The sequence below is a fragment of the Thalassophryne amazonica genome, chromosome 19, assembly GCF_902500255.1.
Source record: "Thalassophryne amazonica chromosome 19, fThaAma1.1, whole genome shotgun sequence".
Taxonomy (NCBI): domain Eukaryota; kingdom Metazoa; phylum Chordata; class Actinopteri; order Batrachoidiformes; family Batrachoididae; genus Thalassophryne; species Thalassophryne amazonica.
The window spans coordinates 64,330,713-64,353,399 of record NC_047121.1 but is presented as its reverse complement, the minus strand read 5'-3'; the positions used below and the strand labels follow the sequence as shown (position 1 = coordinate 64,353,399).

The window sequence follows — 22,687 nt, the reverse complement described above, 5'->3', positions numbered from 1 at the left end:
ACATAAATTTCTCACAACATTGAAACATTGCTCTTTTGTCATTGTTATTGGCTGAATTGTACATATACAGCACCACATCTGATTCCACATACAGCATGTTATGTCAGGTTTTAAGAAGGGGAGATTCATCAGTTTTTGCTCAAGCCGGAGCCGGAAGAGTGAAGGGAAAAAAAAAAAAAACACCCTAAAGCTTAATCCTAATGACAGATAATCCAATTACAAATCTGTGGGGCTGGTCAAAAGATTTGCTTTCAGGTTAATTTGATGTGAATGGAACAGGAAACTCTTAGAGTACTGACACAAAGAGGAAAGGTTTCTAGTTCAGTTGATCTATTTACTTATAAGTGCACCAGGGTGCCTTTTACCTTGATTTGCTTTGAAATGTGCAGACTCTGCAACTGCCATCAGGGAATCTCAGATTTCTTGTCTTTTTAAAAATTCTTTGTTCATGGTGATGTTCAGTATAAGCTCATTCTACAGCCATGATTTCAGTTCAGTTTATTTATACGAGGTCTGTTAGAAAAGTATCCGACCTTTTTATTTTTTTCAAAAATATGATGGATTTGACTCACGTGTGCTTGCATGAGCCAACCTTGAACCTTCGTGCACATGCGTGATTTTTTTCACGCCTGTTGGTTGCGTCATTTGCTTGTAAGCAGCCTTTATGTGAGGATGGGTGGAGTCGCTCGTCGTTTTTTCTTTGCAAGGAAATGGCGGAACAACTGGAGCAGCGCGACTGCATCAAATTTTGCCAGAAACTGGGCCACAGCCAGGTGGAAACCATTCGGATTATTCAGACGACTTTCGGTGACGATCCTCTGGGCATCACACAGATTAAGGAGCAGTACAACCAGTTTAAAGACGGCCGCACAACGGTGGAGAGCAAGCCACGCTCCAGGCGGCCATCAACACGCTGAAATGACCGGATCATTTCCAAAGTGAACGCTGTGATGATGCGGGACCGTCGTGTGACTATCCGAGAAATTGCAGAAGAGGTGGACATCAGCACTTTTTCTGCACATTCCACTGTGACAGAAGATTTGGCCATGAAAAGTGTTGCAGTGAAATTCATCGGCACAAAGCTGATGGCGCAGCAAAAGCGCCGCCGTGTTGAAGCCTCACAGGACATGTTGTGACATGCCCACCTCGTCCACAATTTCTTGGATAGTCACACGACTGAAAAGCCACCGAAAGCCGTCTGAATCTTCCGAATGGTGGAAGAGCTGGGCATGTCCCAGCATGTCCTGTGAGACTTCAACACGAAGGCACTTTTGCTGCGCCATCAGTTTCGTGCCGATGAATTTTGCTGCAACTCTTTTCATGGCCAAATCTTCTGTCACAGTGGAATGTGCCGAAAAAGTGCTGATGTCCACCTCTTCCGCAATTTCTCGGATAGTCACACGACGGGGTCCCGCATCATCACAGCGTTCACTTTGGAAATGATCTGGTCGTTTCAGCATGTTGATGGCCGCCCGGAGCGCGGCGCGCTCTCCACCGTTGTGCGGACGTCTTTAAACCGGTTGTACCACTCCTTAATCTGTGTGATGCCCAGAGGATCGTCACCGAAAGCCGTCTGAATAATCAGAATGGTTTCCACCTGGCTGTCGCCCAGTTTCTGGCAAACTTTGATGCAGTCACACTGCTCCAGTCGTTCCGCCATTTCCTTGCAAAGAAAAAAACGACGAGAGACTCCACCCATCCTCACACAAAGGCTGCTTACAAGCAAATGACGCAATCAACAGGCGTGAAAAAAATCACGCATGTGCACGAAGGTTCAAGGTTGGCTCATGCAAGCACACGTGATTCAAATCCATCAGGTTTTTGAAAAAAATAAAAAGGTCGGATACTTTTCTAACAAACCTCGTATAGCGCAAAATCAGAAAATAAGTTGCTCCAAGGTGCTTCACAAAGGTAAGGTCTAATGATATCCACTCCCTGAGCAAGCACATTAGTAAGAGTGGTAAGGAAACATTCCCTCAGGTGTTTTTCCGACCATCTGCAACAGCAGTTTGACAAATAAAACAAAGTACAACAAAGAATTGTCAAGCATACAAGACAGAGAAGATACAGCTAAGCACCCAGGTACGCATACAGTCCAGTGTACATCTTGAAGAAATGTCCGAGTCAAACAGGAGAGAACGTGAACCATAAAGTGTAACACAATTGAGGTTGGACATTACTTAACGGATCTGATCACAGATCCGCCAGCATACATCACTTCCTCCCAATCCTTGCCAGTTTTAGTGCAGGCAGAGCAAAGGTGGTCATCTGCAGAAATGTCCTCAGATGATCCCTTTGTAAGAAAATAAAGCAGAAACCAATCAGCTGGAACACAGAACACAGAGCAACGCTATACAGTAATATAACAACAAAATTACAGACAGCAAGCTAACGTGGTTGCCTGCAACATAGTCCAAAGTTTCACTAACACTAATTGGTAATACTGATTGGTTGGTAAGGTTAGATCTTACTTGTGTGAAACGCCTTGAGGCAACTTTGTTGTGATTTGGCGCTATATAAATGAAAATAATTTGAAAATTTAAATTGAAATCACTAATGTGTTGAGACTGAGTCCAGTTCCACTAATAAGAACATAAGCAATAGGTGGTGAGGAAAAGTGATTCAGTACAGCCAAGTCTGTATTAGTCATAGGACAGAGAGAACAGATGAGTCTTTAATCTCGTTTGGAATGAATCGAGGGAGTCAGATTGTTTTACCTCAGCAGGTAGAGTATTCCACAGAACAGGTGCACAGTAAGAAAAAGGTCTATGACCTGCTGACTTCTTCTTAACCTTTGGAACAGAAAGTAATCCCACATCCTGAGAATGCAAAGCATGGGTCGATACATAATGTTTAATTAGATTAGCCAGATAGGAGGCAGTAGTCAGTAAAGGATTTTGCTTGTTAATAAAACCTTAATATCTCACTTCAGATAAACAGAAAGCCAGTTGAATGAGGCAAGAATCTGTGTAACAAGGTCAAACTTTCTTCTCCTAGCTAAAACTTCAGCAGTAGCATTTTGAATGCCTCTGATTCTTGTCTTGTCACAATTTTTTTCTTTTTTCCTTGTTTTTTTTATTGCAGGAAATCAGTCTCTTTGGGTGTGAACAGTCAAATAAAGTATACAGACATGGCTAAGCAGTCACGTAACAACTTTCAGGAATGAAGCTGTGTTTGTGTTTTTGTTTTTGTTGTGGTTATTGATTTGAATTATCTTTATTGAATTTCTTAAAGCCACAAGCCACCAAATGATGACAAGACTTATTGGGATCGGCACATGCAAACTGGCTACCACACAGCGAACCCCAAGCAGTGCTATGAACCCAGCCACGGAACCAAACAGCTCCAGTTTGCTATCCAGCAAATGCAGCAGCAGAAACTGCAGATTCCACAATTAAAAGACCAGACACATTACCAACAGGAGGTACGTAAAACATACATACAAGATACATTAGACCCTCTTACACCCAGGACAAAGCAGTGTACAGTGCAATACAAGGTCATTGCTACTTCCAACAGACATGGACACAGTTGTCTTTTTCACACCCAGGGACCCACATCTTTAAATAGCAAGTGTATTTGTGCTCATCTGTGCTGTCCTGTGTTCCTCTTGGCTTGGTCCTGCAGCCTTATACAAAGCACTGGAACAGATCTAAGGCAAGGATCATCTCTTGTCTTATGTATCTGCCATTTTTACTCCATCATAGTTTGAGCACTTTTCACCTGTTAACCAAGTTTCTCATATCATCCCCCCTCATTCACCAATCACATTGAAGCAGAAGTACTTATTTAGTTGATTTAAATAGACCCTATGTCCTTCAACTCAACTTACCTTCTCTCTGTCTGGAGTCACATGACACACTGTGTGATTTCAGCAATCTTATAAGTTAATCACTGCTGCAGCACCTTTTTGGGTAACCAGTCAGAAGCTTGTATTTGGCGGCTCCATGCGGTGACATGTCACACAGAATCGATCACAGTAGAAACAAAACAAAAAATAAGGCTCATCTGTGGGAGCAGATTGGACAGACTCTTTCTGTTTATTATTGTCACAGAAACAAATTCCTTGTGCACTTTTATTTAAATGAAAAGACCAGGATGAAGCACTCATCATTTCTTGCTGCATTTATATTGGTTGGTCAGTAGATATAAGTCGTATAATGTCAAACACTGTCTGATATTTTTCTCAGGCTGTCTTTGAGCCTAACAACGGCTGTCCTTGAACCTCTCACACTGAGCTATGTGAGCCCACCATTTCAGAGCAACAGCCAAAGATATCCTCACGTTGCTGTCACTTTGCTAACCTTTCCTCTGAGACAGCCCTAAAAATCTCACTGTGCACACCCGGGCGTAAGGCTTTAAACAAACAGGACTGGTTGTCATGAAGGTACTCCCATCACGATTGCAAATCTAGTGGCATCTTTTATGGCTTCAGTCCCCTGTCGTCAAGCTGCCTTCTTGTTGCAATAACAGTCCTGGTTTTCACTACTGCCATCCTGTGTAGCAAGGATTTCTCAAGGCCTGCATTGTCTGTTGATGTGACTAAAGAAACACAGCTCACACAAGGCTACATCAGTTCTTAGAGTGGGCTTATTAATGCAGATCTTGGCTAGCACTCATTGCTTTCTTGGCCTTATTGGAAAATTTATTGAAGTATTTGGCTTAACTGAACACAAACAAGGAAGTATTTCATAGATTGTGTATGCATGTGTGCTCATGTGGGAGAGAATCTGATGGTGGTGGGGTGACTGGGGGATTGTGGAGGGCGGGGCCCTGTTCCGGTGCTCCAATTCATGTTCCAGTTACTGGGCGCAGACTGCGCGGCTCCTCTACAAGCTTGGCCCAGGGCCACCTGGCAGCCAAAGAAAGGTGCCCTTCTTGGCCCTGCTCGAACTGAATTGCGGCCATAGGTCTTGCAACCTGGAAACTCGGCTTCTCATTTATCAACAAAAAAATTGCATCAGATATTTCCTGTCACACTGCTGGCCCTTTGAACAGCTGCACTGGGAAGCTGGAAAACTATTAGCTTGTTAGATAGCTGTATAAAGCTGCAGAGAAAATAGCAACAACATGAAATGTGGAAGGAATCTATGCAAAGCATTCCTCAAGTACTGCAAGGAGAGAGAGAATTTTGGCTCTAAAATATTATGTCAGAACTAAATCTATTTTCCACTATCTGAAGCCTTTGAAGAGGTCTTGCATAAACAATAAATAATGTGAAGAATGTGCTTTTCAGTGGAGCCAACTGGGGGAAAAATAAGAAACTTCAGCTTGTTTTCAAAGTGGATGGCATTTCATTAATATGTGCTGTAATTCATGTCAACTGCTTTGAAGTTTTGCCTTAATGACCTGAGACCACTTTGTTTTTAACGGGTAACCCTTCCTGAATGTGACTGCTTTTCTTTATTATGCTTTGTATTTAATACCTCAAAAAGAGAATTAGGTTTATGGTTGTTGGTTGGTTTTTCGACCAGGATTACACAAAACAATTACAATTTGTGGCAGATCTGTATAAAGGGCTAGGGTGAGGATTTATTTATTCATTCATTCATTTTCTGTCACTTAGCTGGGTCTGGGTCACAGTGGCAGTAGACCAAGCAGCTCATCCCACACTTCCCTATCCTTGGCCAAGTCTTGTAGCATTTAATGTGGTCCCAAGCCAGCTGGGAAATATAATCCCTCCAGCATGTTCTGCGTCTTCTCCGGGGACTCCTCCGAGTTAGACGTGTGTGGAAGACATCTCTAATGAGACGACCGGTGGCCATCTTCACCAGATGTCTGAACCTCCTCAGCTGGCTCCTTTTAATGCAAAGAAGCAGCGGCTCTACTCTGAGCCCCTCCAAGATATTCAAGCTTTGCATCTTTGTCCCGAAGTGTAAGACCAGATACCCGGTGGAGGAATCTCATTTCCACTGGTTCATTTAAATTGTTTGTTTATTGCAGTGAGGAAAATAAGTATTTGAACACCCTGCGGTTTTGCAAGTTCTCCCACTTAGAAATCATGGAGGGGTCTGAAATTTTCATCTTAGGTGCATGTCCACTGTGAGAGACATAATCTCAAAAAAAAAAAAATCCAGAAATCACAATGTATGATTTTTTTTTTTTTTAATAATTTGTTTGTATGTTACTGCTGCAAATAAGTATTTGAACACCGACCAACCAGCAAGAATTCTGTCTCTTACAGACCTGTTAATTTTTCTTTAAGAAGCCCTCTTATTCTGCACTCTTTACCTGTATTAATTGCACCTGTTTGAACTTGTTACCTGTATAAAAGACACCTGTTCACACACTCAATTAATCACACTCCAACCTGTCCACCATAGCCAAGACCAAAGAGCTGTCTAAGGACACCAGGGACAAAACTGTAGACCTGCACAAGGCTGGGATGGACTACAGGACAACAGGCAAGCAGCTTGGTAGAAGACGACTGTTATGATTATTTATTAGAAAGTGGAAGAAACACAAGATGACTGTCAATCTCCCTCAGTCTGGGATTCCATGCAAGATCTCACTTTGTGGGGTACGGATGATTCTGAGAAAGCTCAGAACTACACAGGAGGACCTGGTCAATGACCTGAAGAGAGCTGGGACCACAGTCACAAAGATTACATTAGTAACACATGATGCTGTCATGGTTTAAAATCCTGCAGGGCAGCAAGGTCCCCCTGCTCAAGCCAGCACATGTCCAGGCTATCTGAAGTTCACCAGTGACCATCTGGATGATCCAGAGGAGGCATGGGAGAAGGTCATGTGGTCAGATGAGACCAGAATAGAGCTTTTTGGAATCAACACCACTTACCATGTTTAGAGGATGAGAACAACCCCAAGAAAACCATCCCAACCGTGAAGCATGGGGGTGGAAACATCATACTCTGGGGGTGCTCTTCTGCAAAGGGGACAGGACAACTGCACCGTATTGAAGGGAGGATGGATGGTGTCATGTATTGTGAGATTTTGGCAAGCAACCTCCTTCCTTCAGTAAGAGCATTGAAGATGGGTCATGGCTGGGTCTTCCAGCATGACAATGACCCCAAACACACAGCCAGGGCAACTAAGGAGGGGCTCCGTAAGAAGCATTTCAAGGTTCTGGAGTGGCCTGGCCAGTCTCCAGACCTGAACTCAATAGAAAATCTTTGGAGGGAGCTGAAAGTCCAAACTTGAATGATTTGGAGAAGATCTGTATGGAGGAGTGGACCAAAATCCCTGCTGCAGTGTGTGAAAAACTACAGGAAACGTTTGACCTCTGTAATTGCAAACAAAGGCTACTGTACCAAATATTAACATTGATTTTCACAGGTGTTCAAATACTTATTTGCAGCAGTAACATACAAATAAATTATTTAAAAAATCATACATTGTGATTTCCGGATTTTTTTTTTTTTTTTTTTAAGATTATGTCTCTCACAGTGGACATGCACCTAAGATGAAAATTTCAGAGCCCTCCATGATTTCTAAGTGGGAGAACTTGCAAAACCACAGGGTGTTCAAATACTTATTTTCATCACTATACGTATATACTGATATAAGTCATTGTTTTCAAATGAATTGGTATCCATCCATCCACAGCTCGGTTTGGTCTTCCACTTTGTTGTTTCGGAACAACTGTCTGAAAGTGGTTAAGTGTACTTATTTCCAGTGCGGAAGGTTCCCGGTTCAAGGCCACCCCTGCTTCTTGAAGGGCATCCAGCGTAAAACGTACCAAATCAACATGCAGATCCAACTTGGATCTGCTGTGGTGACCCTGAGTGAAACAAGGGAAAAGTGGAAGGGACTTAGTTACATACATTAATTCTCACAATCATTTTTGTAAGAATTTTGGTACTTTATAAAGGAATATGTCATTGATACTGTCTGTGTCTCAATTCTGGCTGCATCCTTCAGAGGCTGCGCTCTGTGAAGATCTGGCCTTTCGAGACCAGCGAGGCCTGAACCATCTGTTCTGGGAGTCTTGCATCATTAGCTTATTCCAACTACCTACCCCCTTTCACCTAGCAACTATGACAGCTTCACTCGCCGAGCTAGCGCAGTGGGCATAGCCCATATTTTAGTAATCATTTGTGAATACCTATTTATACTTTACTTGTCAACATGACTTATTTTTGTTATTGTACATATGGAACCCAAATTTGTCCTTTTTGTGGATGTTTTTTGTTTGTTTGTTTTAAATTTACCAACTATTATGTCTTGGGGAAAAAAAAAATCACCAATGACTCTTGAGATTCACACTGCTTGACAGTATTGACAGCAAACTAAGGAATCCACTTGAGGGAAATCAATTCCTTCTTCCTTCTGTGTCGGTAGAAATATCTTATGTACCTTTTATCAAACGTTTATTGACAGTCTTTTAACATTTTCTTTTATATGCTGGTTTTATGGTCTATCTGTGGAAAAACAAGAAGTGTCTGAAGGACATCAGGGTGTGCTCCAAAATTATTGGTGTCCAACTTATGGACCTCTGCTCTCTTTGGAAAATGCAGGTGGTGCAGAAAGTGCACAAAATATCACAACCTGATCATGTACTTGGCAGTGAATTCGTATCCATTCCATCAGGTCGGCGGTACTATGTGCCAATTTGGAAAACAAACTGTTATGCAAATTCTTTTATTCCTTCAGCCATAAGGTTGCTAAATGCACAAGTGAATTCGCTCTGCTGTGTTGTCTGGTTGTGATTATTGTTGTGACGATGTTTAATTGTGGATGTTAAATGGTTGTTATTTATTCCTTATCTTTTTTATTGTGTTTATTCTGTAATTATGGATGGGCTGACTGTATAAATAAATTGCACTTTTGGGATTAATAAAGTAATCTGAATCTGGATTTTCTGGGACGCAAAAGATACACCTGCTGCTGCATTCCAAGGAGCCTTCAAAATGGGACAGCCTAGTCACGACACTGTGACACAGGCAATCAATACATGCAGCTTTTGAAGGATGCTACCCCTTATTTGGGACATGGCTACTGTCTGCAAAAAAATACCACACTTTGTCCTCATTGGTTTTTAGAACTGTTTAGTTGGAAGTCAATTCCTCAAAATGGACTGAATGTCATCCCATGTGTGAACCTCCAACAGTCTATTTTGGGTCTTTTTTCAAGACCCGTGATATATTTTTCAGAAGATAGGCAATGTCTCAATGTACATCTACTTGCTGTGCTGTGCTTGCTTTGCTTGGAATACCTGTATTCTCAAATGTTGTTGCAGCTGTGTACACTAGAGGACCGTCTGAACCCGGGCCGAGCCACTGATCGTACTTTGCCTTCCGCGCCAACAGAGAGGAGGGTTATGAATCACACTGCTGCTTTGACTTTCAGTGACGCATTAGACAAGACAAGAAAATGTTATTTATATAGCACAATGAATTGCTAAGTCAGCAAGCTCAGTGTGCTTGTTATGCTGTGATGTATGGCGGGATTGAAGATATGGTCCATCGCACTTTGGCTTCAAATAAAGTTACTACACTACAGTTATTAAGAAAGCAAGAAACCCTTTATTATTGTTGTATGCAGTGTTGCTTACTGCAGGGGTCTTCATTTCCTGCTTGTTCTTGGAGCATTTTTTTTTTCATTGTAAAGTGAGATGCTGATAGAATTGAGGAAAAACAATAAGGATAGTAGATTGCTTCGAAGACACTTGCCCGTGGCTCCAACAGAAATTACTAAGTACATTTCTGTTTCTGTTTTTCTACTCTTCATTCATTGGGATAAATTGGAAGTGTGCTCATTCTCACAATGCTTTTAATATCATGCATGGCAGGTATAGATACTGACATTATAGTGAATATGAAAATTTGCCAGATGGTAGCTGAGATAGTGGCAAAAGTTTCATGACATAGTGTCACCTGTTCAAGTTTTGATACAGGCATTAGTTTCGAGTTAAACGGTAACATCATACCATATCTGACGAAAATACACCGTTTGGTCATATGAGATCTAACAGTCAATGGACAGACAAGACAGACACAAGAGGACCAGGAGAGGTGATGGTCTAGTGGTTAAGTGTTGGGTTGGAGATTAGAGGATCCTTGGTTCTAATCCTAGCCTCACTAGAAAATCACTAAGGGCCCTTGTGCAATGTCCTTAATCCCCTAGTTGCTCCCGGTGTGTAGTGAGCACCTTGTATTGTAAAGTGCTTTGAGCATCTGATGCAGATGGAAATGCACTATATAAATGCAGTCCATTCACAAATATGCTCCTATAGTCCAGTGTGGCATAATTAAATTGCTGGAGACCCCTGCTGTGTGTAATTGATATCACACAGGTGGTTCTACTTATCTTTTTAGGCTACACGTTAGCAGGGTTAATAATGGTTACGAGTGGATTATCATAATTTATTAGCAACTCTTTTTGCTGTGTGTAAAGTTCAAACTACCATCAAACTGAACATTGTACCACAAGTAAAATAATTTTCATTAATTTTATGAAGTGCAGCTAACTATCTTGTTTATTTCTTAGGCTCGGTTACAAGAGCAGGCAAGCCAGACTCCCACAAACTCATCCAGTTGCCCTCCAGCCAGCTTTCAAGTGCGGCCCAATCCCAGCCATAGTGACACCCTCATCCAGGCACGTGTTAATCCGGTTCTTGCCCCAAAACCACCCAGCAGTGCTCGAGATGGGCAAATCAGGAAAACTGCAACAAAGCGCCTCATCAAGTAAGACCAGCATTACAGCTGAACCAGAAAACGAACTCTGTACCAAGTGGATCTGATTTATGTCAGTATAGCTAAAGGTTGAAGTCACTGTTTAATTTATAGCACATTAAGTGATAGGAGTGGGGTGGGATGGAATATAACAGCCCTCGTTTGTTGATTAGACCAGGGTGCATGTGTCAGTGAGTTACACATGCACACATACAGCTGTGGCTAATGAGAGTTACTGTGTATGTGTTTGGGAGGGGGGTGCAGTGCTCCTAGTCTTTTGGCTGCAGGGGAATATCTGCCTGTTGAGTAAATAACCTCATCACAGGCCCGATTTCTGCCTGAACCATAAACAGAATGTGGTTCAGTGGAAGGGCCTGGACTATGAGCACCATTTAAATCCTGTTTGGTTTGGAGATAAGCTGAAGAGCACAGAAGGGGAAATAAAAGGAAAGGAGGGAAACAGGGTTCAACTGCCAGCTTGCGTTATGACGGTATTAGTGCAACATCTGGCCAAATTTCACAACAAGAGAAAGTCTTTGTGATCAACAGTGGTTGTTTAGTTAAAGGACATTGCAGCGTTGCCAAAGGGCTTTTAACAGTTATCCAGTGTGTAAAACGAAGGGGCAGATGAGAACAGAGGCTGGAAGTGCTTTTTGCCTCTGTCTCACACACTGTTTGTTCTATCTGTGGAATTAACGACATGCGAGTTTCCCACCTAGCTGACTGTTATTTTCTCTGGAGATAATTTGCTGCTAACCATATACACAATGCTGCAGCTCACCATTGCTGTTATTTCATCTCTGTTTTTGTGCAGTAGTTAATTTACTCCAAATTCCCGGTGATCCAAAACAGAGAAATGTATCAAAACCTCACGTTAATGAAGCGAGAGCTTTCGGAATTTATGCTAGATTAATGATTTATGTGATATGACAGTTGTCAAAGTAGTTGTTGGCTATCAGCTAGTAGTCGATTAATGAAATGATTGTTCTACAGTTGATTTGGGGAAACGGTGCTGAGAAATGACATTGCTTTTCATTCATTCATTCATTCATTCATTCATCTGGCGTGACTTCATAAAGGAGCCAAAGTGTTAAGAGGACAGGGGTTATACAACAGGCTAGGTCAGCCAGGTAGGTGCAGTGTTTGCGTCTATGTGTTTGTGTGTGTCTTCTTGGCAGTTGCTATGTTTACTCTTTGTATGAAAAATTCCAGAACCCGCTCAAACGCTCCACTGTCCTGCATTTTTGTGGCCGATCAATGTGACAGGGGAGAGTGTGGGAAAAACGGAAGCTCCAGGATCAGCAATGCACTGATGGAAACAATGAAAAGAAGGAACAAAGAGAAAGGGAAAAGAAAGAATGACAAAGAATGTAAAGTCTTTCCAAGGAAAAGGAGGTGATTGTTTGCAGAAAATGGTAGGATAATAAGTTTCTTCCCTTTATTTTCAGATGTAATTCTAGGGGCAGCTCAAGACCTTTGTTATAGACACGCATCTGAAATATATCCCAGTGTGAGTCTGCACTCCAATTTCTAATGGAGTCAGTGTGTTGATGTTTTAAGTCAGTTCAAGGTTATATAACTTGATACATACCTCAGGAGCCTAACTGTTGTTTGATTGTAATTTACTTGTACTTACATTATATTATTTTCCCTTAATTAACTTACCACAGATGATCACTCACTCACACTTGGTAGTTGTTTATCCAAGTGATATTGTCACTCTGCCCTCAGGGCCTGAAGATGATGTTCAGTATTTCCAACATCAACCAGATCTATAGCTACACACAGGATTGCCGAATTTAAAATGTTGATCCCCTGCCACAGAGTGTAAACAGGGGATGTTGGAATGGATTCTGTTCATGCTTCTTTTATTTGTCTGTACTAGGAGTGTAATGGTTTACAGATGTGAATCAAAAATCAGTTTTGAAGCAGTAGGTAACGAGATCAATTCAAGTGCCCCCAAATCCTTCTAAATGTACCACGTTATACATCGGTTTGGTTCTGCATGTAACACTACAACTGCACCTTCAAACTCATAAAAGTTCATTGTGAGGCTCTCACAAGTCTGGTCACAGGAAGGTTCACTTTGACAGGTAAAAACAAAATCAACATGTCCAATATTGTATCATTATCAATATACCTGTAGAAATTCTCCCCATGGTGGTAATTTGTTGTTCTGTGATATAAAAGATATAGTTGATATGTGAAAGACATAGTTCATTACATGTTTTCATATACGCTGCTAGCAGAAGGCTATTCAAAGCATGCAAAGAAGAAAAGTCAAGCTAACAGTAAACTACAATGGATAAATGTACGTGTTTGATCTTTGCATTCAGTATCATAGTGTGTTAATGCTCTCACGCTAGTTCAGAAAAGGAAAGTTATACCGTGATATTTATGCTGCTAACAACTGCTGACTTCATCTTCTGGGCTTCTTCTATGCTGCCCTTTATGTTACTGTTTGTGGTGCTGCCTCCAGTGTTGAAGAAAAAGACAAGCAGAGGTAGTGCCAGCCGGCTACATCACAGTAGTAAAAACCAAATGAAATATGTATTTGAATGTAAGCAGTGCCACTTTGGGCTTTTTCTAATTTATCAAGGAAAATCAGTAATTAAACAAAAAATTGTGTTGCATCAAATTGTTCCATATTAGAAATTATCGTAGCCCATGTGTGCGGATGCGTATCCTATCATTTTATCAAGAAGAGCTGCATACCCCTTGTCTATGCGTCTATCCAGGTCATAAACTACTGAACAGAATTTGACCTGTCATGGCTCTTGACATATAAAATTTGTAGTTGTTGCAGGCGGCAACAGTAGTGTACACTGCTGCACTAACTACTGTTGCATAATTAAAAGGCTGCCCAATGGTTCATTTTCAGTGATTCATTTAAGAAAGTAGATTTGTAGCTGGGGGTATTGGCAAGAATCTTGCCTTTTTGAGATTTCATGAACTAATTGGAGTACGATTTGTCAGCATATTGCACTTCTGTTGATTAACTTGAAAATTTACGCAATTTGCACAAAGGTGGTCTTCACCCCCTCTCCGGCCTACGTTTGGTCAAGATTAGGATTTTTGATGTTCTTAGTCCTCTCTGCCATATTAAAGAGGTGTAGGATGGGATCCAACAAGCAATTTCTGACTGTAATTCAAATTTCTGACTGAAGTGCTCCTTTTATCTCTTAACATTCTGCTAAATGTCACGGTTCTGTCAGCCTTTGTCCGTCTGTTCACAGAGATAATAATTGTCACCCCAGTGAAGGTGACATTTGGACCCAAAATTGTCTTTCTTATTTAATGTGTGGTAGGTAGTTTTCTGTTAAATGTTAATTATTTTCAGTATCCACCGCTATTGAGGTTTTTCACGCATTTGCACACCACGACTCTGGATAATTGAACGCTTTGCGTTGCACCCAAGTTAATTTCACATCAAGTGTATTTGCTTGAAGCATGTTGGTATCACACTTGGCTGGGCATGTCTCTGCTCTATCACCATACCACAAGTACCAGCTCAGTGGACTGCTCAGTTTCAAACTTGTATGACTTCAGTGAAAGCTTTGAAAGGAACAATTTGTAACAAAAATAAATGAGTCTGTTTGGTATTTTGTTTGCGAGGTTTGGCTAGTTGCAGCTGTAACTACGGAAAGCCAGGCTGTCGTGTGGCATTACTAATAAGGTGACAATTACAGCAGTTCCATTTATGTCAGCCTGGCTGCTGTTTTCACTCCCAATTAATCAGCCACAACAGTAGTTATTTTCACAGGATACTGTATACACACAGAAGCTGCCAGAAGTGTGTTTATGGTTAAACTTTATCCCTGTGGTCAGTCTCAATAACACCAGGGTGTATGAGCTACCTGCACAAAAAGTAAGGCATCAATTATATTTGTACAAGTGCTTCTGCTTTGAGCAAGTAACGAGAAGTTTTCAATATATCATCTGTATATGCTGCAAGTTCAGATTGAGTTCTCACTGATACTTGACAGTGAGAGACCTTTGACAAGAAAAGGATGTGAAGAGCCCAGAGGTCTCTTTTTTTTTTTTTTTTTTCATCCCCTTGTCAAATGAAAGGAGCCACTTTCTGCCGAGGTGCACCACACTTAAAGTGGGCCACTTCTATTTGTGGTTGTGTAATGGTATGAAAGAACAACTGTGCAGCCCCTTACAAGGAGGCAGTGTGCACCCTCATTACCTTGTTAATGCTGCTTTGGCAAACTGCTGTTATGGGGTGAGAGGTTAATACTGGCTAAGCTTTATTTATTGTTCCCTCTAAAAAAAAAAAAAAAAAAAAAAATGCTTAACAGATTTAATGTATAATGTTGCAGACATGTCTGTGCCTGCTCCATGCTCCACCAGTTCTTATAGTGGCTTGCTCTATGAAAACACTGCTGTTTGGTTATATAAAAATAGCTGTGTAATATCTTGTTTATGATCTCTAGAACTACTCAGAGTTAAATCCATTAGTTTGTTTGTGACCCTGTTTAATGCTCTTGGATTCACTGAACTGTCAACCCTATGACTTCCTGTTATGTTTTTTTATGCACTATACATGATGCGTATTGATGTCTTCTTTATAGTGTGAAAAGCGATTTGCAAGAATAGTGTTCCCCACCCATGTTTCCTTGGAGAACCCTCTTTTTGTATCAAAGAAAAGCTAACACACAAATACTGCAAATGAATGAAGCAATCCATTCCAATTTTTGTTTTTGATTTGTTTTTGGACCTTTGTCATTATTCTTACTGTTTTTACCCCATAACTCCATAACAGTCAGACATAGATAGTCCAAACTATACCTTTTTGGAATATTTATGATCAGACAAATAATAATACAATAACGTGCTTTTGGAGGGTGGTATGCATTTTCAAGAGGCCCGACGTCCATGCCCAGTCACCCAAAATGACAGCTATTCGCCCGAGTTTTCATCTTTTCCTCTGCGGACAATTTGGTTTTTTTTTCCACCTCTGCGGACAGTTCTTGGGCTGCGCACGCGCTATGATGTCATTTGTTTACGCACAGCGGGTGGGTATAGCCAGATACCGTCGACGGAAATCTATGATACCGGCCTAGCAACGCCCCGGTAAAATGATAATAATGTTATACTTTTCAATATGATTGGAGCGTTTTTAGATTTTGACCCCTGTGTAATTCTTCATTGACCCCTACCTGGCCACCATGTTGGATTTTCAAGTGGCCAGTACTTTTTTCCTCAAACACTGATTTATGAAGAACATTCATGGCAAATTTGATGTTTGCTTCACCAAGTGAACAATTCTGGCCAGAAATCATACTTATCTGCTTCACTATAGGCTTCATAAATAAAAGAAACTGGTGACCAAGCTCATTTCAAACTACATGTAACTTCAAATGCACCTGCTCCCAATTTCCATCATGCATGTGATAAGACTATTGCCTGGAACAAGCTCAGACATATCCATCAGGCGGCAGGCAGACATATGGTTTATTACTTGAGCATAACAAAACTGGTCTTCAGAATTGATGTGGCACATTAGAGTTCATTACATTTTTATCAGTTTGTGCTGATTTTATGCCCATGTAATTTGGATTGAATTTAATGTTTTTGAGTTACTAAGTTTGCAGACATCAGGGGAAGGACTAACTCATAATTGTAGGAAAACCCTCAGAAAAGGTTCAGATTCTGAGCTCAATAACAAGTTTAAGAAGCGGTATTGGATTGAAGTCAATAGTCTGATGATCCTTATTTTAATCGGTCTCTGCTCATCAGAAGTCGCGCGACTGGACACAGGTAACACTAATGAATTGTTCAAGTCACTCCTCTGTAAAGTTGGTCACTGCTTAGCCTCAGCCTTTTTCAATCTTCACTCATTCTTATCTTGTTATCTGACTACACAGGCAGACATCTGCAGACAGTTCAGCCCGTGGAACTGCGTCCAGTAGCCAGCGTGTGGTCTACGAGAGTACCTGCAGTAAAGCAGGTGAGTTCAACATATGATTTGCACTTGTTGAAATATTACCCCTGATCTGTTTGTCCTCGGGCAGAGAAGATGTTTTTTTCTATGCCAGGAATGGTGGACATTCCTCATGTTAGACAGATATGCCCCGATGCATATTTGTTACCTAGCTTCATCTTACTCAGTAGTGACTGGCATGTGTAAATCTATTTGGGACACTGTAAAAGAAAACTACAGCACACTGCCATTACATTATCATAAACAAACCTTAAATTCCAATAATGTTGAAAGAGTACAAGTAAGATTTTATTAGTTACTGTATTACCCTGACTTGTGCATTAGCTCTCTTTATGGAGTAATACCTCTAAACAAACTTCTTAGTGCCGTGCGTTTCTGTTTGATCATATAGTTTCCATGTGCCCGTGTCAAGGGGTCAGATTACCGCTGAAGGATAAAGAAGTGTAACATCTGTGTGACGACATCTCTCTTTTGTAATGAGATCCAGTGATGGAAACACTTTGGAAATTCCCATCTGTTGGCCATTACGCTGCAATTGTTAACCCGTCCAGCTAAAGCCTTGTCCATTTGTACTCTAAAAATTACACCAAGTGGATCAAAAAGTTTTCTTTAGGCTTAATAAAATTGATTGTGGCCTTCTTTTGAATGCATGATGAAGTGGAGTGTAAATTAAGATGGACACCACACCCTGTTCACAAAAACTGATTGTGTTTTATCCAACTAAACTGTTGGAAAGTCCAGCATTGTGATACATGTGGTACTCTGCAAAAGTGTTGGACTACTTACAATTTTGATATCAGTGTAGTGTAGAGCTGGTGCCTCCTTGGGGTAAAATTTAGACTGTGAATATGTAATACAGGCTTCCATTCCAGGTGTGTACTACATGAGAGCTGTCTGTGTCCTTGGATAAGACACTTCACCTCCAGCTTCTCAGTCCACCAGCTGTAAATGGGCACCGGTCTTGACTGGGGAAGTAACCTGCGATGGACTGGTGCCCCACCCAGAGTGAGTCATAGACTCTCATCCTCCTCATGCTGTGGTATCCAAGAATAAGTACAAGCCCAGTGTTCCTCAGAGACTGCATAAGGCTTAATTTCTTCTCTGTAGTATTTGGTCAGCAGAAACTCAAATTTAATTTCAAAAATTAAATTATGAACAAAAAAATCAAATGGGATTTTTTTTAAAATAGGAAAAAGTCATTGAGTTTCAAGTTATGATTCAAGTTGCAAATTTTTTTCATAAATTTAAAAAGGAAAGTTTAAATTGATTTCTTTGTAGGCGTATTGTGTGGTGCATGATAACAAAGACAATTATTGATGTTCAATGAATAAAATATTCGTGAAAAGCTGATTAATTACAAGACAATTTCAGTTGATTTTATTTATGCAGTGCCAAATCACAGGTCAGTCAAAGGAACATCACCCCATGAGAAAGCACATTGCAGCAGTTATAAGGAAAAACTCACTCATGTATTTTTGATTGATTATAGGAAGAAACCTCAAGCAGACCAGACTCAGTGGGGTCGACATCTGCTTTGGCCATAGTAACAAAAACAAAACAATCAAATAAAACCAAAGCACAACAAGGGTTTGTCAAACATGCAAAGACAGAATTGAGTCCAATGATCACAAAGACAGATGGCTAAAAAAACAAACAAAACAAAAAGACAACCAACAGGGGAAGAGCAGAGTCCCAGCAAAATGCACTTCATTTGGTCAGGCTGTTATTTTTCTCGTACAAGTGCAAAGTGGTCACATTTTGATATATATACTTATACATTGCACATAGATGAAAGGTCATTATTCTTCAAATCTTTATAGGCACATTAAATGTGCCTAAAGTGTACATGTACATGATTGGAGCCATTTCAAACATCATATGACATGCTTTAGGGAAAAAGTGTGCATGGAGTGTTTTATTTATTATCTGAGCTGTGTCATGAGCAATTTTAATGAACTGTATTGAAACCAGCCTTTTGGGGTTGAATAGAAAACACTTTGTCTTCACGTTTGAGTACCTGACCCCCCATCTTTTCTCCTGTTCTTAAGTCATTGAGGTTCGTGCACAGAGTGCGCCCTGTTAATCTGCTGTGTAGCTCTGCGGCCCTGAGAACTGTTGAACTTATTGCAGTCACAGTAATATGAAACCGTTTCTGCCGATGCACACATCTGTTTGTTTGATCAAAGACTTTCCATACACCGACTGTAGGGTTGGTGTAAGTCATTCCCGCCATTCGTTACATCATGGGAGTGCCTTTCTTAAGCCAACGCCTAGATGGGCCTGCATTTGTCTAAACTAAGCCACTGGAAAAATATGGTAGTAATAACAGTGGCTCTTTTCACTCTCCCTTTGTTCCATAAGTATGAAGCTTTGCACAGGTAAAGAAGTATCTTATGAACTCAGTAAGTACTGTAACTGGATCCACTGGGACCAGCTTCTGCATTTCATTAATGTGGGTTTTAACCCACAATCATTCAGAGCATACAGGGTGCGAGAGATGTTTCACTTTCTTAAAATAAAGGGGGGAAAAATCCCCAGAACGAATGAAACTCCAACCACCAAAACTAGTTTGTAAGGCAGGTTTAGACGTGCACTGAGAGTGGCAGAGGGAGTTGAACAGAAAACCAGTGTGTTGTACCAAAGGTGGTGTGCGGGGTGTTGTTTTAAGGGGCACAGCCTTTGTGGAGTGAGTCAGGATTCTCTGTCTGCCCAGTGTATCTTTGTGGCGAGATGACTGCGCTCCTCTGATCGAGTGTGACAGGGAGTCAAAGCGGGTCCAAGCGGAGAGCATTCTCTATGATCAGCCGTCAGCAATCATTAATCACACGCTCGCTTTATCTCTTTCTTGTTCCCTCTCTTCATTTCTCCTCATTTTGCACATACAGCTCGCTCTCTTGCTCTCTCTCTCTCTCTCTCTCTCGCAACCTTTTGTTTCTTTGCAGGCATCTTCTTTTTGTGAGCGCTTCCTCGTTTTTGATACGGGGAGAGGATTTTGATGAGGTCCTATTAAAGATTACAAACTCAATAGGTCGGCCACACGCGTTTTAACATCCTTCCCTTGAAGTTTTACTGTTTTTGGTTTGTTTTGTTTTTTTGTTTGTTTTTTTTAGGATTTTGCTCTCTCCAACTTTTGACTGAGCAGAGATTTATTGGTTTTAGTTTGAGGATAAAAATGCTGAATTTGTCTCTCTTTTGTTATTTGAGCCTGATCATGACACAATGGATAGATTGGGACTGTCTATCAAATCAGACTATGTGGTGCCTTGTTGGGAAAACAGTTTTTTTGCTTGTCATCCTCTGTTCAGATTGCACTGTGTAAACTATTGTATATTTTATTCAAACCAGCCATTTCAGTCATTTACCTTTCTGGTGCAATATTACATGAAGGGTATATAAATCTGCCATGCATGTTGCATTTTTTTCTTTATTATTATTATTATTATTATTATTATTATTGTGCATTCATTGCATGTACATGGTTTGTGTGTTGGGGGGTATTGACATGCATTTTTTTTATTGTTTCAGGGAAAAGGCATTTTCAAAGGCACACATCACGAAAATCTCATTGAACGTGATGTTATCTTTGTAGGATTGAGAGATGTTGAAAAGAAAACAACAAAAAAGTGATCTGACTGGTCTTGGAGGATGGCTGAGCTCTGTGAAACATTTTGATATTATTTTGAGGCATTTCACTCCAGGTCTCTAAAGACTTGGACCTCCATTATTCTGCAAAGATATTGTATCACTAAACACCTCTGTCCAGCGACCTCACGACTCCCTAAGCTCTTCCCAAGTGTCTCTCGATCTTAAAGGCTGACAACCTAGAGACGTGACTGTCACTGCTGAGACAAGTAAAAGTCTCTACAAATTTGACACTTTCATCATATACAGATACGCTTACGATGGCTTGAGTCCAGTAAGTCATTAAAACCTGAATCTTGAATGAATGAATGAAAACTGTTTATTTCGAACATTTGATACAACAACAATTACAAGATAGATCAGTAAAGACAACAACAAAAAAGTTCCTACTGTGTACCCAACATGTCCGAAAAGGGGTAGGGTGAAGCATCAGCTTATTTATCCCTACCCCTTCTTCCCCACAACCAGTAATACCCTTTGCCACATATACACATAAATTCCTACACACCTAAACCGATATCAATATATATATATATACATATATATACACATACACATACATATACACATCAACATACATACACATATACATATATACACATATATATACACAAACATAAATATACACCTACACATACCTACTTACATACAAAATACTATATATTTACAAGCCGAAGCAAAAAACAAAAACACCCTAACCCTCATTACCCTTCCTCCTCCCTATACCCAGAAAAAACCATATTTTTGTACCGCTGTTTGAACTGGTTCATGCTTGGACATTGCTTGAGCCCCACTCCCAATCTGTTCCACATCCTCACCCCACAGACAGAAATACAGAAACCTTTTAATGTTGTTCGTGCCCACTGATGCTTTAAATTAAATTTCCCCCTCAGACTGTAATCCCCTGATCTGTTAAAAAACATATTTTTAATATTTGCTGGAAGTAAATTGTTTATTGCTTTATACACAATTTGTACTGTTTGAAAATGAACCAAGTCTGTGAATTTTAAGAATTTGGATTGTAAAAATAGTGGATTTGTATGATCTCTATAGCCAGTATTATGAATAATTCTTATAGCTCTTTTCTGCATTACTGATAGTGATTGTGTTGTACCTTTATAAGTATTACCCCATACCTCTGCACAGTACTGTAAATATGGTAAAACCAGTGAGCAGTAAAGAATGCGGAGTGAGTTGTGGTCCAGAATATGTTTCGCTTTGTTTAGAACTGAAATGCTTCTTGACAGTTTACTTTGTATATGTTTTATATGAGTCTTCCAGTTTATCTTATCATCTATTATCACCCCCAGAAACTTATTTTCATGTACCCTTTCAATATCTACCCCCTCGACTTGTAACTGAACCTGTATGTCTGTATTACAATAGCCAAATAACATGTATTTTGTTTTACTTAAGTTTAATGATAATTTATTTCTGTCAAACCATATTTTCAATTTTCCCATTTCTATACTGATCCTCCTCAGTAACTCCTGCAAATCCCCCCCTGAACAAAAAATGCTTGTGTCATCTGCAAATAATACTAATTTTAATATTTTGGAAACATTGACAATATCATTTATATAAATTAGAAACAGTTTTGGACCCAATACTGACCCCTGTGGGACGCCACAAGCATTGTCCAAGCATGATGATGTATATTCCCCCAACTTCACAAACTGTTTTCTGTTACTTAAGTAGCTTCTCACCCAGTGCAACACCAACCCCCTAATCCCATACTGTTCAAGTTTATTGATTAATATGTCATGATTAATTGTATCAAAAGCCTTTTTAAGGTCTATAAATATTCCAACTGAATGTAATTTGTGGTCTATGGCGTTTGTAATCTCCTCTCCTGTAATCTTAGTCTTGATCTAAGAGAATCGCAAACCCAGACCCTCCGATTCCTTGAAATTATACTGTATTTGTTGTTTTTCTGATGCCTGATTCTGTTTTTTTCTCTCTGTTTGAGGTGTGGCTCCATCCAAAGATGGGTGTGGTGTCTGTTTCTGCAGCCTGTGCACCAGCAACATTTCCTGTATATCCGTGTTGTGAATTGTTTTGTAAATGGTGTCGGTAGCATGGCCCATGCAGAGGGTCCCCCCTTTGAGTCTGGTCTGCTTGAGGTTTTTTCCTGAAATCATCAGAGGGAGTTTTTCCTTACCACTCTCACCTGTGCTTGCTCTGGGGGTTGGTAAGGTTAGACCTTACTTGTGTGAAGTGCCTTGAGGCATCTTTGTTGTGATTTGGTGCTATATTGTTATGTGTCGACGCGGGTTGAGGAGCGGACCTGCGTCAGACAGAACCCAGCGCTAAAAATAACCAGAAAGCGGTTCCAACAACAGAAACAATTTATTTTTCGCCTGTGCATAATAATGTGTACAAAACTAAAAGAATGTGCTTCTGGTGGAGTGACTGTTGGCGCGCTCTTAAGCGCCCAAAAGGATAGAAGCCCGGCGTTCCT

At 40.5% G+C, this 22,687-nt stretch overlaps 1 protein-coding gene across 3 annotated transcripts in view; it reads left to right on the top strand.

The window, feature by feature from the left end:
- ttll5 (tubulin tyrosine ligase-like family, member 5) overlaps positions 1–22,687 on the top strand; it is a 107,106-nt gene that overhangs the window by 78,802 nt on the left and 5,617 nt on the right. The window contains exons 28-30 of one of the 3 annotated variants that reach the window (XM_034195589.1): positions 3,235–3,424; positions 10,450–10,646; positions 16,508–16,590. In XM_034195589.1, the coding sequence (XP_034051480.1) occupies positions 3,235–3,424; positions 10,450–10,646; positions 16,508–16,590 (470 nt within the window). Of the gene's footprint in view, positions 1–3,234; positions 3,425–10,449; positions 10,647–16,507; positions 16,591–16,975; positions 17,056–22,687 lie in introns of those variants that run through there. The other 2 variants (XM_034195591.1, XM_034195590.1) reach the window with 2 other exon arrangements.